Raw genomic sequence first — 15,808 nt, 5'->3', positions numbered from 1 at the left:
TTCAAATATTTGCTAGAATTCACCAGTGAAGCCATCTGGGCCTGGGATTTTATTTGCAGGAAATTCAAAAATTGCTAATTCAATCTCTTTGATTATGATTGGTTTATTCAGATAACATATTTCTTCTTGAGTTACTTCTGGTAGTTTTTTGAGTTACTTTCTGGGAGCTTTCCCATTTCATCTAAGTGAACTAATTTGTTGGCATACAGTTGTTCATTGTATTCTTTTTTAATTCATTTTAATTTCTGTGGGGTTGGTATTGAATTTTTTTCTCTCTTAGTTCTAATTTTAGTAACTCGAGTCTTTTTTTTCTTGGTCAGCTAGCTAAAGATTTATCAATTTTGTTGTTGATCATGTGTCACATTTATGATCAAATTATTATAAAAAGACATAAAAAAATGAAGGGCAATTCCTCCAAAGGGAAGTGGGGAACATTATGGTATGTTTAAACTTTTGCTGTCCATTCCTCCTACATGCCAATATGGTTGATCCTGTTTTTTCCTAACTCTCTTCACCATCTCTACCTGGAGTGGTAGGCAAAGGGGGATTGCAGGGCCACCAGAGGAAGCTGGTGCCTGGGTGACTTACCAAAGGGACGGGCCATATGCTGTGGTCAAGATTTACTTCATACCATGCACCTGAGATAGAAGAAACCATGGGCCCATGGCCGCTTGGTCTTATGTCATAACTCACCGGTACTGTTTTTGCCGTGTTTCCAGTTCTTTACGCCTGTGTTGCTTGAGAATGTGAATTTGGTCATCTCGGGCCAACCTTGCTGTGAAGAAAGAACAAGTATGAGTGGAACCTATAGACGAATGACAGCAACATCCATGCTCAGGTCTCCCTCCGCTGACCTTCCTGGATGGACTGCTTTACCTGCATCATCTCACTGAAGCCTTGGAACACTCCCCCATTTTATGGTGAGGAAACCACAGCTTGGGGAGGTTGAAGAGCTTTACTCTTGTGGTTTGCCCAAGGTTACACACCTAATTAGTAGATTTTCAACAGAAGATCAAATCCCATGCTCTTGGCCACTCCCTTTAAAAAAGGCAAATCCAGTTCCTCATCCTCTTGTCCACTCATTCAGCAAGGCTTCGGTCCTCTGCCCTTCAGTGCCCAGAGAATCACGTCCAGATGCACGAGCTGGGCTTGGTTTTCCTCGAGCTCAGCGGGTGCGGTGTGTGCCCATCTCTGCATTTGGCTGTGCATTTCCACTTGTGGGCTCTAGCATTCCTCTCAGCCCCTCAGGACCTTGCGCTTGCAGAAACCCTGGGCCCCTGGTGCATAACTGCCTTCTCTCTGAGGAGGAAGGGCATTTTGTGGATGTTGGTAGGTATTTTTAAACCACTGCACAATAGTTTACTCCTCTTCCCTGTAATTCTTACACTGAGCAGAAATGGCAGGTGATTGTGAACTTTGGTGTGGCCTGAGAGAGAAGGACTTGTAGCTCTCATGCTTCTAAGTCTATTTGGTTGCTTCATGGAGAAATGTGTGACTTAAGATGCCAACACTGACCAGTTCCCTATGGTGCCTATACAGAAGATTGAGAATGAAGTTGAAGTCTAAAACAGAGTGTAGTACACTAGATTGTGGGCTTTAGAAGAGACATGTGTGTTTGGACTTGGGATCTGTCACTTAAATCTGTGACCTAGAGCAAGAGTTTCTGATTTCCTCAAAAGTCATTGCGAGACAATGATTCCCATTTCTCAGGGTCACAGTGTTGCATTTAGAGAGAGAATGTAGCAAAGCCCTCTGCATTGTGCCTGGCATTGATAAATGCCCAAGAAATGGGAACAATGGTTATTATCATCCTGCTGGTAGTTACCAAGGGCCAGAGGTTGCCCTTCCTCCCTCCAAGCCCAGGCTTAGAGGCTGTCTTGTCTCTCAGCCTGTCCTTTCACCATCTTTCATTTCAGGAGTTGGGCCATATGGCTAAGAACAGGGTCACTTCTCAGGGTCTTTAGAGCAAATGAGGTCGTGTCAGGATTGCTCTTTGTATTATTATTTAAGAGAAAGCCAGTGAACACAGTCAATGGAGCCCCGAGGAGGAGCCTAGATCTCCTGGAAAGGGGCCTATAATAGTGTTTCTCCCACTCTCTGTGGTGAAGCACCAGGTTTTTTTTTTTTAAATTTCAAATTAATATGAGGGTATAGATTTTAAGATTATATTGTTTTCAATTCTAAAGTAAAGTTCAATTTGGAGTTGAGCCCTTCACACCAAGGGGTGTGCTGAAAAAACACTAGGTTTTTAAAACTTCCATTCTAATATGGACTGATAATTGTTGTGAAACACAACAAGAATTAATTACTCAAAAAATGGAATAAAAAAACCCCCAAATCAAAGACATTCAAAATTCAAGCCTTGTTTTTATTATTAGGTGCAACAGGCTGGTCTGAAGGTAGTGAGTTATCTTATTTGATTGTTCCCCGTTATAGATTGAACTGTTTATCCTACTCTTTCCCCTCTTCTTATTACTGCACTTGACTAGTCTTTTAAAAAGTAGATGCCACAGTCATAAAAATATTCTGTTAAGTTGCTATAGAAGAACCTGCAACCCAGGGAGGTTTTGGCAGAGAAGAGTCTACCCCCAAACCAGCCTATCTCTGGGGCACCTTGGCTCTAAGGAGTTAAATCTCTTCAGCTTCTAGTGAAGAGATTTACGCATAAGTCAAAACATGTGGAACTGCAACATGCCAAATTTCAGAAAGAGAATGGCTCTGTTTCTCCTTGTCCTCAGGGTGTTGGAAGACTCTACCCAAAGTTCCAGGAACATGGCAGGTTAAGAAAGTCTGGGCTGACTGCAGAAGGTGGCAGGTTTCCAAGTGTCTTAATGAAGCTCTTCCTTCACACAGATACTCTGAATCCCTGGGGCCATGGTGATAGTCCTCTGACTTTTTTGTTCAGTTAAAGTATAATAGTGAAATATTTAAGAAGTTATCACGTGGTGAGTGATTGAATGACTTGTGGGCTGGGCTTGCTCATTTCCAGGTTTTGCATGTGGTGGATTAATAATGGCCACAAATTCTTTGACATTCCTTCCTAGAGAAGTGGGGGGTTTATGTCCCTTGCCCTGGAGTCTGGGTGAGCTCAGTGACTGCTTGGGCCAGGAGAATATGATGGGTGTCACACTATGCCAGTTTCCAGGGCCAGGCCTGAAGAGACTGCTTGCACTTGGAATACTTACTCCTGGAAGCCAGGTGTCATGTAAGAAGGGCAAGTACCCCACGGCCACCATGCTTTGAGAAGCCTTAAAGTACAAGATGCTAGATGGAGAGAGAGGCCAAGGAGCCCTAAGACACAAGGCACACAAGAGAAGAATCGCTTGAGCCCCAGACCCCTCAGCTGATGCCATTTGGGCCACAGATGAACCACCCAGCAGAGCCTTTCCTTAATTCCCAGACTGCAAGATCATGAGCCAAATTCAGTGGCTATTTAAAACTACCAAGGTGGTTGGTTACATAGCAATAACAGTGGAGCTTTCTGGATAGTTTCTCTGCCCATCCTCCACCCTGTCCAGTCTCTGCAGGTGATGGGAATGGACTTCATCAATGATCTTACCTCAGGCACAGCCACTTGGAACTCCAACCTGGGAGGAGGGCATGGGGATGGCAGGAGGGGCCATAGCTCCTCCAAGGGAGTGGTCTCCAGGTCACTCCCCTTCTGGATTATTCTGGCACTCCTTATCTCCCTTTCCCCATCAGGACTAGTGGTACACAGGGGCCCACATTTTTCTGAAGTCTTTTTCTTAAACCCTAGAGAGTGTACATAATTTGAGTGTACCATCATCAGTTCTTTTACTGTGAAGAGCTGAAGGGTGGGAAGAAGGACTTCCAACTGAAGGGAAGAAGGACTTCACAACTGAAACCTCACATGGTATGGATAGGAGGGAGATATGGAGCCAAATACTAAAAAACTGCCTGTTTACAACCTTCCACATTTTGACAATCACAAGACAAAAGGAACTTAGTGATGCTTTTCCTGCCTCAAGGTAGGGGGACAAAAATCCTCTTTGTCACAATCATTCAGTTCAGAAGTATTCTTGGAATATGGTTTCTTAAGTCAAATTCCATATCAAAAGCAATGAGATTTAGTCTGATAGCTTATGAATGCCAGGTAAGGAAGAGCTTTTTTTCTCCTTTGTTTTGGTTTTCTTAGCTATAAAATAGGGCTAACAGTTATTCTCATCTTATCCTACCAAACTTCTGTGAAGAGCAAACAGACTAGTGATAGGAAATGCTTTGTCAATGAGGAAGCATCAGACACCCTGGGGAGAAGCAGCTGCCCTTATCCTCATTATTATAATGGCTGCCTTTGAGGGTTTATCATTCCAGGTTTAGATTGGGAGCAAACCAAAGGGCCATAACTTGCAGTGAGGTAGGATTTTGCCAAGCTCGAATTTGAATCTGCACACTAAGAAGCTGGTATGCACAGGGTGTCATTCAGAGAGAGAGAGTGGCCTTGGCTAGCCTCTGACATCTGCTTCCCTCTCGGATTCTCTGTACCAGGCCAGCTGCACGTCCCTTGCAAAGAATGGCCTCCCAAGGAAATGCCAGACTAGGGTTTGCAACTTTGGGGTTTAGACTGAGGGGGGAAGATTTTAGGTTCTTTTTTCTTTCAGGATAAAGTGAGACCTTAGGTTTAGGAACCATGACTGTGAACTCCAAGCTCGCGCATGGCCCCTTGGCGCTGGCACGTGGGGTGTGCATGGTCCATCCTTTCCTCCTCAGGCCTTTGGGGTGCCCTGAGCATTCCTGAGCTCTACTATGATCTCACAGAGGTAAGGAGGTGACTCTGGAAAGTGGTGCCACAATCCTGGCAACTGGAGAGCTCTCATGCAGGGGTATGCTCTCCAAGTTTATGCTACTAGTTACCTGCTGACAAAAGGGCGACTTAACCATCTCCTGTAGGACTGTAGTGCAGAGAGAGGACACAGCTGGCCATGTGGCCTGGGAGCACTCACTCCACCCTGGGTGCACTGGTGGCCAAGGAACGTGCGCTTCCTGCAGGTGTGTGGAGGCCCAGAGCAGGTGCTGCCCCCAGGATGCCAGGGTTGTCCCTTATGCAGATACAGTTCCTGGGGAGGGAAAGCCTAGGGTGGAAGGTGGAAGGTGGAAGGGTCCTGAGTTGCTCACCACGCCCATCCCTCAGGACAATCTCGCCCTCTCCGGTGATCCAGCGGTAGCAGGGGAACTCGATGTAGTCACCCAGGGGCGTCTTCAGCGTGATGTACTTCAGGTACCAGTCGTCATGCAGCCAGTACTTGCGCTTCTCAATTTTGACCAGCTGGATCTCACCCAGCTCTTCATCCACAGTCACATCGTAGGAATCGACCTGAGGAGGAGAACAGGCAGATCAGACCGGCTGTGCTCTCCTGCGCCTTTGTTTTGAAGCAGCTAAGAATATGCCAGCCCCAAATGTGCTGCTCTGGCATACTGGCTATTTTTGAATGAAAGACACTAAAACAAACAGCAGGTGTAAAAGGATCACTCTGAACTTTGTGCTATTTCTTAAAAACTGAGTATGAATTCCCATGTGAAGGATGTCCTCCCTAGACCATAAAACTGAAAGGTAGTAACATTCTTTTCATCAAGGTTGGAAAGTTGAGGCCAAAGGAAATCCATACAAATACACCTTGTTACACAAACCGTTATCTTACCAGTCATTTCTCCACCCAATTACCTGCTGAGCCTAACCCCCTGGCTTGGTCACGTCATCACTTAACTACTCATTGTGCAAATCAGTATGTACGTGGTTGACCCTAACTGTTTCTCGGGATCTTCATTTCCTTACAAGGGTTCCTGTGCCATGTAAAACTTGTATTAAATAAATGCATATGCTTTTCTTTCATTTATCTGTCTTATGCCAATTCAATTCTCAGGCCCAGCTGAAACGGGAAAAGGTAAGAGTTTTGCTTTCCCTACAGTAAGCCACATTAGAGGCACATTACATGAACTCCTTAGTTTGTTCAGCCAAAGTGCTTACAAGCTCTGCCCTTTCAAGGGTGGGTGCTGGGTTCTGGGCTCTGCTGTTTGGAGAAGAACATCCAGAGAGCCAGGATGGTGTTGCTAGAGGGGGCATGGGCTGGACTGGGGGAGACACCCAGGCTTGTGCTGCACCTGTGAGGCTGTGCTTGGTGAGGGTCCTCCTCAGCACCCCTACTCACTAGGCCAACTCTGCTAGGCAGGAAGGCAAGCTGGCATGATATAGGCGACTTTTCCAGCTGGCAGAGTGCTTGGTGACATGACCTTGGGTCCCCATGACAACTTGGGAAGGTGAGGGAGGTATGATCTGTTTCATGGATGAGGACAGTGAGGGTCAGTAAGTTCTGCTTCAGCTATTAATTGGGAGAGCTGGAATTGCTTTCCAGACTTTTCCATTACAGGCCACTTTATCTCACTCTAGTTCTCAGGGAGTAAAAATGGGGAGGCTCAGACACAGGGGAAGTTGCACAGATTCAAGTCTTCCTGGGACACCCGCAGTTCACAGTCACATGGTGATGCTGAGAACAATCAGACCAACTGGTCCCTGCTGCATTTGGTGCACCCCTGGTAGCAGGTTGAAGCTGGCCGTGTGGCTAGAAGGTGCCACCTCCAGATCCAGGGATGGAACTGCTCAGGTCCCCCCATGCCAAGCTCCTGTCTCTAGGACATGGGTAGGCCCAGCAGCAGCAGCCATGGCTTGTAGGTGGTCTGCTTCTCAGCAGCAATCAGTGGCAGAGGGAAGGCCAGAGGGGCTCAGGATTGCATCAGGCATTCTGATGACCAGTGGGTTTGGGAAGCCCTGGACTCGGTGCCCTCCAATGCAATTTCTGAGCCAGATCTCACCAATCTTTAAACTTCTCCTTGGCAGAAGAATCTTTAATTTTCAATGTGACCATGAAGCAGATGGAGGGCACAGGGTGTCCATCCTGTGTGACCCCATGTATCTGTGTTTCCATCCCCCTCTCTCCATGCTGCCAGGAGAGCCCCTGGAGGAATTCCCAACAGGAAAGGGAAGTTGGGTGTTTTCAGTAAATGTTTCTGCTCTGAACACCATGAGCAGTTTGTATGTCAAGCTGTCGCCAAGGCCAGACGCTTGTGGTCAGAAAGCGGAAGCTTCCTCCCTGTGCCCAGTGGTCTGGGCCTGAGCCTGAAGATCAGAACAGTTTCTTAGGACAAAGGAGCCAGGCCTGAGTGCTGGGATGGCATGTCCTGGGTCCTTCTATGTGTGTACGAGCCTCTGTCCTACCAGTGTGCCTCTCCTGCAGGGAGGGTGACAGACTTGTCTGGCTACCTCCAGGAAAGAGATCTTTGTCTCACAGCTTGTGTTGTGGGAAAGTAGGGCCACAGGCAAAGCCACACAGATAGAGAACTGATCACAGGACCTACCCAATGTCACGCAGGGGCCCTGTCCTCACTGGAGGGTGGTGACACTTGGGGAAAAGCCAGCAGGCTCAGGAGTGCAGAGCTGGAGAGAGGAGCCCCAGTGAGGCACTGGGAGAAATGATCTGGGAGAAGGGAAGGGAAAAGGAAGGCTCTTTTTGGTTGGCTTCGTGTGGGGGCATCAGTGGGCCAGGGCAGGCAAGTTTTGACAGAAAAAGAAGCAAAATGTCTAAGGGGCTTGAGCCCATCTGGAGGGCAGAGTGGGACTGAGTGGCCCAGGACTGGATGCCCATGGGGCTCTGTCCCATGCCAGACCCTGCACACCATAGGGATCTACAGAGGCCTTAGCCTCAGATTGTGGGCCAAGACAGGGATCTCTGGTCCCATCAAGGAGTAGGCAGAGGGCCAGGCGAGTTCTGGTGTCTGGAGCTCTGAATTCATATCCCATCTCCAAAGTGACTGGCCATGCAGGCTGGGAAAATTGCTTTGTTCTCTGAGGCTGGCAATATCTAGCTAGTAGGTCCACTGAGAAACTTAAATGGCATCATGCCTGGATGGCCTCCTTTCTCCAGGCGCACAGGCTGGTAGCTGCTGCATACACAAGGACCACCAGGCCTCCCTCCTGGGCTTCAGGGGTCTCAGCGCACCAGTCCCCACACTATCTTGAATGGCCATGAGCTAGTGTGGGCCCTGGCACTGTGGCATTTGTAACTACACATTCTAAATTGAGTAGCTGGAGTACACACAGGGGAGGAAGAAACGGAACCTGTGACCTCAAACCCCTCAGCTCAAAACCCAAAGAAAAATCCCATGGGTGAGGACGGGGCTGTGAGGACAGGGGAAGAATGCGGGGCACTGGAGTGCTGCTGGAGCAGGTGGAGCAGAGGGAAGTTGGCATGTGGTGAGGCCATGGGGACAGCCACTGTAGGCCCAGGCTGGGCCGAGCATGGCTACTGCAGGGGAAGTGGCTCTCCTGTGGCCCTGAGGACTAGATGCCAGGAAGGCTAGGGTGAGGGGGAGAGAGGATGCTCATTCTGAAGTAACAGGCACCACCAGGACCTGATGGCGACACTCTTATGGGAGGTAGGAGACAGCACCTTGGAATAAAGAGGAAGGGGATGATGCCGAGGAGGTGGTCCAGGACAGGTAAGTTTGGGAGAGGGCCAGATGTCCAGCTGGGGATGGTGACCACAAGGAAGAGACTGAGCAGCTTCTCTTAGAGAGGGGACAATGGGGTGATCCTTCAGCTGCATACCTGATGTGCAGTCACAGGAAAATGGGACACCCAGGGACCCCTTCTCACCTATGCCTGCAGAAGAGCCCTGGAGTTTCACCTGCAGTGAAGTCACTAGACAGACTTCCAGGGACTCAATGCAACCACTGAGGCGGCCGTCCACAAGGGCAGTGGGACAGGCCTGCAGCCTGGCTTGTTGTCTCTGACCACCCCAGGGGCTATGCTGGCCCTGCCTTCAGGCCTTAATGTAACAAGGGGGTGAACAAAGGACCTGGGGGTTCAGTCTGAACCCAACTCAAGAAGTCTTAGGGACAAAGCCTGTTGGCTGTGGCTCTGGAGGCCCAGGAGGCAGCTACTGGCAGAGTCACAGTGTATGACCTCTCTCCAACCAGAACAGGGTCACATGGGTCAAACAGCAAAATATGGTCTTAGGAAGGTACGTGGAATTTCCTACCCTCTGTGGGCCTCAGGTACACAGGGCTGGATGCTGTATTTGTTGTCTATTTGCTGTGACAGAGGTCAGAAAGCTTCTGTACTAGTGGGCAATGGGTGGTCTCAGGATCAGAAGTCACACCTGGGTGATGGCCAAACCTGGGTTCCTCCCACTGTTCTCCCTGGCCATATCTCGGGAAAAGCCTGAGCTAGTAGGTGGAAAACCCAACTTTGAGCCCTGGTCCATGCCCTGGATGGAGCATGCAACATGGGAAGAGATGTGGAAAAGGTTCTTAGGAGAGAAGGTATTTGAGGCAGCTTTGGGGAGCGGGTCATATTTCTCAGGCGAGGTGAGTGGGATGGAAAGGTGCAGGTAGGGCATTTCAGGTGATCAGAATGGTAAGGGCAAGATCCCTGAGGGGGGAACACAAAAGGGGAGGAGGAATATTGGGTACAGTTTTCCTGAAGACAGAGATGGATCATGAGGCAGTTGGGATGCTAGAGAGAGTTGGGGGAATGTGCAATCCACCTGCTTCATCTCACAAAGGGCCAGATGGCTCATCTCACTTGGATATATGGTTTTAAAGCTTTTGAATATTTCAGCAAAGTGTAAGTTGGCTAGTTTTCATCTGAGGGAGAAAGGGGATAGTGGTTAGGGGCACCAAGGGGCAGAAAGATGGAAAACATGGTACAGCAAGCTGGGGATTAGGGAAGCAGAGAAGAGGGCCCTGGGGCAGCTGAAAGACAGAGTGGGAAGGAGAAATCAGAGCAGAAAACTAGGGAAGGGGCCAAATTTTGGGTAGAGAGTAGAAATGAGGGGCACTGGGGATATAAGAGGCAGAGGGAGGAAGATGAAGAAGAAGAGAGGGAAGAATGCAGGGAAGAGTTGAGACAGAGAACATCGGGAGACAGAGAGAGATTGAGGGAAGCAAAGTTTATTCTCTACTAATATACAGTAGAACCTCTGTAAGTTGACCCCCTCAGTGGCTGTAACAAACTGGTCAATACATGGAGGTGGTGAACATAAGGAACAGGGCCTACTGTACTGACATGTACATGTGGTGCTTGTCCAGTCTATGAAAATCAGGACAACTTAGGGAGGTGGTCAGTGCGGGGATGGCGTCAACTATGGAAGTTCCACTTCTCATTCCTGAGAAGGAAATATTCTAGAATTTATTCTTTATAAATAGATGAAGAATATTCACTGACCGTATTCTCAGTAGACTTGTGTCTACTTAGAATGTATTCAAGAACCACATATTAACCATCACCCTATCATATTAAACGTCGTACTATTGCCCTTAGCTTTCTTTAAAGTACCGTCATAGAATAAAATGGGCCCACGAGGCTTTCCCATAAATCTTCAGAACTGTTAAAGTCATCTTTTAAATTTACAGAGTTACAGAAAAAAACAGATTTGTCAAATTTTCCTAGCCTTGGGCTAGCCTCCAGAAATAAGGCTACTGGGTGTATGATCTGGGATTTCCCCAGCAGATAGTGAGGGGCCAGTAAAGGTGACCCTGCTCAAAAGAATCCCCCTGTGAAGGACTTGATTCCTAGTTTTGACCAGAATCACTATGCAGAACTCTGATGAGACTAATCAGGGATCTGTAACTCAATTTATTAAAGGGGAAAAAATCATTTCTGTCCATTATTCCAATAAATTGTGCATTGGGGGAAGGGGTGTTGATCTGTTGATGACCTGGACATGACTGAACTGGCTGCATGGAAACTGCCTTTATTGTTATTCTTAATATTGTTAAGGATGAGGATTGTAACATTTTCCCCACCAAAATGGGCTTGCCTTATCTTCTCAGCAAATACTTCCTCTAAGGTTTCTCTTTTTTACCTTTACCCAAAAGGCATGGATTGTCCTTAAAGATGTGCTGGTTGTTGAATGAGGAAGTAGCTCTGAGTTGTGCAAGACAAGGTGTGGAGTAAGTTTGCATCAACAGGATCTTTCTCAAATACTGATTTTCTTTCAAAGAGCTTTTGGGCCCAGCTGGTTCCCTACAACACAGCAGCCCCTCTGGACTAGCTACTCCTTCAACTCTGGGAAATGGGACATGCAAATCTCTCCTGAAATTTGCTTCTGGGATTCCAGCTGAGTTGTTTAATCCAATATCATTTGAATGAATTCTTAGGGTGGGGAAGACAGAACACAGAGAGGGCAATAATGAACAAAGCAGTGCTTTTGCTCTTGTTCCAAAGTCTCCATTATCAACCACTGTGTCTCCCGGAAGAAATCACACTCAAGGTACGCTGTGCTGCTAGAACCTTGGGGGGAATAATGAGACAGGGGGGCATCATAAAGGTAAAATAGTCTGTACCTCCCCACTAGGAGTTGGGAGAATTCATAAAATAATGGAAATAAATGAAGGCGCTCCAGAAATGGCAGAGGGTCTCATCATCTCACACGCATAACACATTAACACCACTGTACCACCATCCTCAGGACAGTTCCCTGATTGGGAAAGCAACACTAAGGTCACTCTTGGACTCAATACCCAACAATTCTTGCAGGTTCCAACTCAAGCCAGGTTAAGAGCCTGCTGAATTTGGCTAAATGCCCAGTCAGGTTACAGCAAGGTTCTCAGGCTCCTGGGGAAGAAGCAAGCCCACTTGGAGTTTGCAAATCCAGAAAAGTAGATTATTGTACTATTTACTTACTTAAGCCTCTGCAGACCTAAAACACACTTCATGAATTTTATTGAACACATATTCAATTGAAATATGAAATTTCCGGATGTGTTCATCAAAAATAGTCAATTATTAGCAATTTCTTAGGGTTTGACCTAATAATAAACTAAGTGGTGAGATGGTAGCTTGGTAATGTCTAAGTCTTTTTACTCCAATTCAGGACTTGGGGGTTGTAGAAAGAAACATTTTCCCTGGGTGTCTGGGACTACTTTCAGAGTCATTTACTGAGCAGGGTGCTGGGCTTGCCCTGTGAGCAGGGTGCTGGGCTGGGCGCTTTGTTAAGGCTCAGAGAGAACTTTGGCCTGTCCATGCGTGGACAGAGTCATGGAGCTGGAATTCAGTCCAGGCCAGCATCAGAAGCTGCTTTCCAAAAGAGGCCACTTGTACAGCGCCTGGCGCTACAGACTAGAGGTTTAATGAACAGTGGGCTACCTCTAATCCTTCGATTCCCAGCGTCCAGGGTCTCTAGGGAGGAGGAAGAAAAGGAAGTCATTCTCTTTCTTCTTCCTCTGAAGTGTTCCCTGGTGTACATCCTGCTGGGAGCGAGGGAAGAACCCTATGTTTCCCAAGGCCCTGCTTCTCTTGCTCCTTCGCTTTAAATTTCATTCTCAGGGGCTGTCCTGAGAATGTAAGCTGCAATGTGCGAAGACATCTGCTAAGCACCCCTCTGAGCCACCAAGTGGGCCTGGGCTCTTTCATGATTCACAGACCAGACTGAAGCCAACCTTCCATTTTACAGTAGGAGAAACTGAGGTCCAGAGAGGCACAGAGCTAGCTAGTCAAGCTCAGACGAACGCAAGCCTTTGGGGCCCTGACTTACACTCTCCCCAACCAGCTCCGAAGGGCTTCACAGCAGGGCAACCTGCGGAAGGAGCCCTACAAAGCAGTGGCAGGAGAAATGTATCCTACAGCACTCGCCCAGAACCTCTGAGTCCCCATCCAAGAAATGAAGAAGCCTTACGCCTTCTCCCAGGGGAGAAGCGCGGCCCCCTGCAGACCGCACTATGGAAGCGCCGGGTCCCCCACCCGAGTCCCGGCCGCCGCAGCCGGGTCTTGTCTGCAGGAGAGTCCAGTGCGACCCCCCGCTCAGATCCACCCGCCCCGTCTGGGTCCTGGGCACCCCCAGCTCGCTGTCGGCGGCCCAGACGGGCCCCCGGGTGCCCCCCACCGGGGCCTCTGCGGTCCGGAAGGGTCCTGGGCACGCCCCAGCCGGATCCCAGCCGCACGCCCTCACCGCGCCGCGCTCGAAGTCGTTGTAGAAGGGCTTGTCCAGCAGGTGCTTCTCGCTGCAGCCCGCCGAGCCCAGGAGGCTGAGGTAGATGTAGTCGTCGGTGCCGGCGAACCACTGGCTGCCGGTGGCCACGGTGACAGTGTAGGAGGGCATCGCAGAGGGCAGCGAGTGCCACGGGCCGCGGGCGCAGCGAGAGCGCGGGGAACCTCAGCGCGAGTCTGTGCGTCGGTTCTTGGCTGGGACAGGTCGGGAGGCTGCCTCTCTCCGCGGTGCGGCCGTCGGGTCCGCCCCGCCCCCAGGCCCCGCCCCGCCCCCGCCCCCGCCCGGACCCCCCATCGCCCCCTAGCTCCTACACGGCCCGGCCCTCCGGCTGAGCTGGCTGCGCCCGGGTCCCGCCTGGACCTCGCCTCTGCCCGGGCAGGAGTCCTCTATTACCGTGTCTCTCCTCAGCTTGGCTCTGTTGTTCTGTGAGCCAGGGGACTGGGACAACGTCGGCTACCATTCCTTCGTCCCCTCCATCGTTCATTCAGTTTCATTCGCTGTTTCCATCCTTCACCCTTCCTGCCTGCCTCGGAGTCCCTCAGGGCCAAGATCCTGCAAGGCGCTGCGGTTGGGCTCCAGAAACCTCTAAAACTGGACAGAGTCCCTGCCCTCACCAAGTGTGAGCGGGAGGTCGCGCGACCGGGGCTTTGGCAACTTAGAGCAGGCGCCCCCTGGTGGGTCTACGTGGGGTGGCGGAGCCCATCTAGGGAGCCCTTCTGGGGAGCCAGGGAGGCTTCCTGGAGGAGGTCGTGCCTGCGCTGATAATGAGGATCGTACCTGTAACGCAGAGGCTGGGGCTCTCTGGGCGCGGTGCAGGCGGGCGCTTGATATTTTTGTATATTCATTTTTGTACTCTGCAAACTTGCTGAACTTGTTTATTAGTTCTAATGGTGTGTGTGTGTGTGTATTCCCTATATGCAAGATCATGTTGTGTGCAAATAGAGATAGGTTTACCTCTTGGGCTATCTAGAAGCCTTTTATTTATTTTTCTTACCCTGGCTAGAACGTCAGTACAAGTTTAAATAGAGGTGGCAAAAGCAGCTGTCTTTGTCTTGTTACTGATTTAAGAGGTGAACATCCAGCCTTTCATTATAAAGTATGACGGGTTTTTCATAGATGACTTTTATCAATCGAGGGAGTTCCCTTTTATTCCTTTTTTGTTTTAGCACTTTTATCATGAAGGGATATTGAATCTTACCAAAATTTTTTTTCGGTATCAATTGTGAAATGCAATTTTCTCCTATATTCTATATTCATATGCAGTATTAGTTTGATTTTCTTTTTTAAAAGTTATGACTATTTTTACTTTAAAATATTTAACTGACAAAAATTCAAGGTGTAAAACTTGATGATTTGAGACATATACAAGGGCAGTCGGAAAGTATCTAGACATGTAACATAAAAAATAGAGACATTCACACACACACACACACACACACGTGAACTGATCGCCACAGTCAGATTAACACATCCATCATCACCTACAGTTATCATTTGTATGTATGTGTGAAGGTGAATGGGAACACTTAAAATCTGCTCTCTATATCCAATTTCAGTAACAACACAATATTATAAACTATGGTCACCGTACTTTACATTAGGTCCCCAGAACTTATTAATCTTGTAATTGAAAGTTTGTACCCTTTGGCCAACACTGTTACCATTTCCCCCATCCCCTAACTCCTGGTAGCTACTGTTTTACTCTATGCTTTTTTTTTTTTTTTTGCAGTTTTTGGCCTCCATGCTTTTTTTTTTTTTGCAGTTTTTGGCCGGGGCTGGGTTTGAACCCACCACCTCCAGCATATGGGGCCAGTGCCCCACTCCGTTGAGCCACGGGTGCAGCCCGCTTATTTTTTTTAATTAATTAATTTTGTTTTATTAAATCATAGCTGCGTACATTAATGCGATCAACTCTATGCTTTTATGAGTTTGACTTTTTTAGATTCCATATATAAGTGAGAACGCAGTATTTTTTTTATATACATCTGGCTTATTTATTTACTTATTTATTTGGGGCAGAGTCTCAAGCTGTTGCCCTGGGTAGAGTGCTGTGCCTTTATAGCTCACGGCAACCTCCAAGTCTTAGGCTCAAGAGATCCTCTTGCCTCAGTTTTTCTATTTTTAGTAGAGATGGGGTCTCGCTTTTGCTCAGCTGGTCTTGAACTGGTGAACTCCAGCAATCCACCCGCCTTGGCCTCCCAGAGTGATTACTGGAAGATTACTGGAGTGAGCCACCGTGCCTGGACTTATTTCACTGAGCAAAATGTTCTCCAGGTTCATTCATTTGTTGCAAAATGGCGGGATTTCTTCATTATGGCTGAACCTTCTTCATTATGGCTGAACAATATCCCATTTAGATATATAGATACCACTATTGGTTCTTTATTTGTCCACTGATGGAAATTTAGCTTGTTTCCATATCTCAGCTATTGTGACTAATGCTGTAATGATCATGAGAGTGCAGACAGCTCTTTGATCTACTTATCTCATTCCTTTGGATATATAGTTGAAAGTGGAATTACTATATGGTAGTTCTATTTTTAATTTTTTGAGGAACTCTATACTGTTTTCCATAATGGCTGTTGCAATTTACATTTCTACTAACAGTGCACAAGGGTTCCATTTTCTCCACGCCCTCACCAAGGCTTGTTGGTCCCTTATCTTTTTGATACAGACATCCTAACAAGTGTGGGATGATAGCTCATTGTGGTTTTGATTTGCATTTCCCTGATGATTAGTTATGTTGATGACCTTTTCATATACCTGTTCGCCACTGTATACCTTCTTTGGAAAAATGTCTATTCAGG

At 48.0% G+C, this 15,808-nt stretch overlaps 1 protein-coding gene across 3 annotated transcripts in view; it reads right to left on the bottom strand.

Annotated features, from left to right (window-relative positions):
* Positions 1-13,594, bottom strand: part of ALOX5 (arachidonate 5-lipoxygenase) — a 51,921-nt gene extending 38,327 nt beyond the window's left edge. The window contains exons 1-3 of one of the 3 annotated variants that reach the window (XM_053585175.1): positions 13,395-13,594; positions 5,134-5,332; positions 694-775 (exon numbers count right to left, since the gene is read on the bottom strand). Coding sequence is in view for 1 of the 3 variants with exons in the window: in XM_053585174.1 (XP_053441149.1) it covers positions 694-775; positions 5,134-5,332; positions 12,963-13,112 (431 nt within the window). In the remaining 2 variants the exon portion in view is untranslated. Of the gene's footprint in view, positions 1-693; positions 776-986; positions 1,166-5,133; positions 5,333-12,962; positions 13,227-13,394 lie in introns of those variants that run through there. The other 2 variants (XM_053585174.1, XM_053585176.1) reach the window with 2 other exon arrangements.
* Positions 13,595-15,808: the final 2,214 nt, after the last annotated feature.

This window comes from Nycticebus coucang, chromosome 3, assembly GCF_027406575.1.
Source record: "Nycticebus coucang isolate mNycCou1 chromosome 3, mNycCou1.pri, whole genome shotgun sequence".
Lineage (NCBI taxonomy): Eukaryota > Metazoa > Chordata > Mammalia > Primates > Lorisidae > Nycticebus > Nycticebus coucang.
The sequence above is the reverse complement of the archived record's forward strand: the minus strand, read 5'-3'. Positions and strand labels throughout refer to the sequence as shown.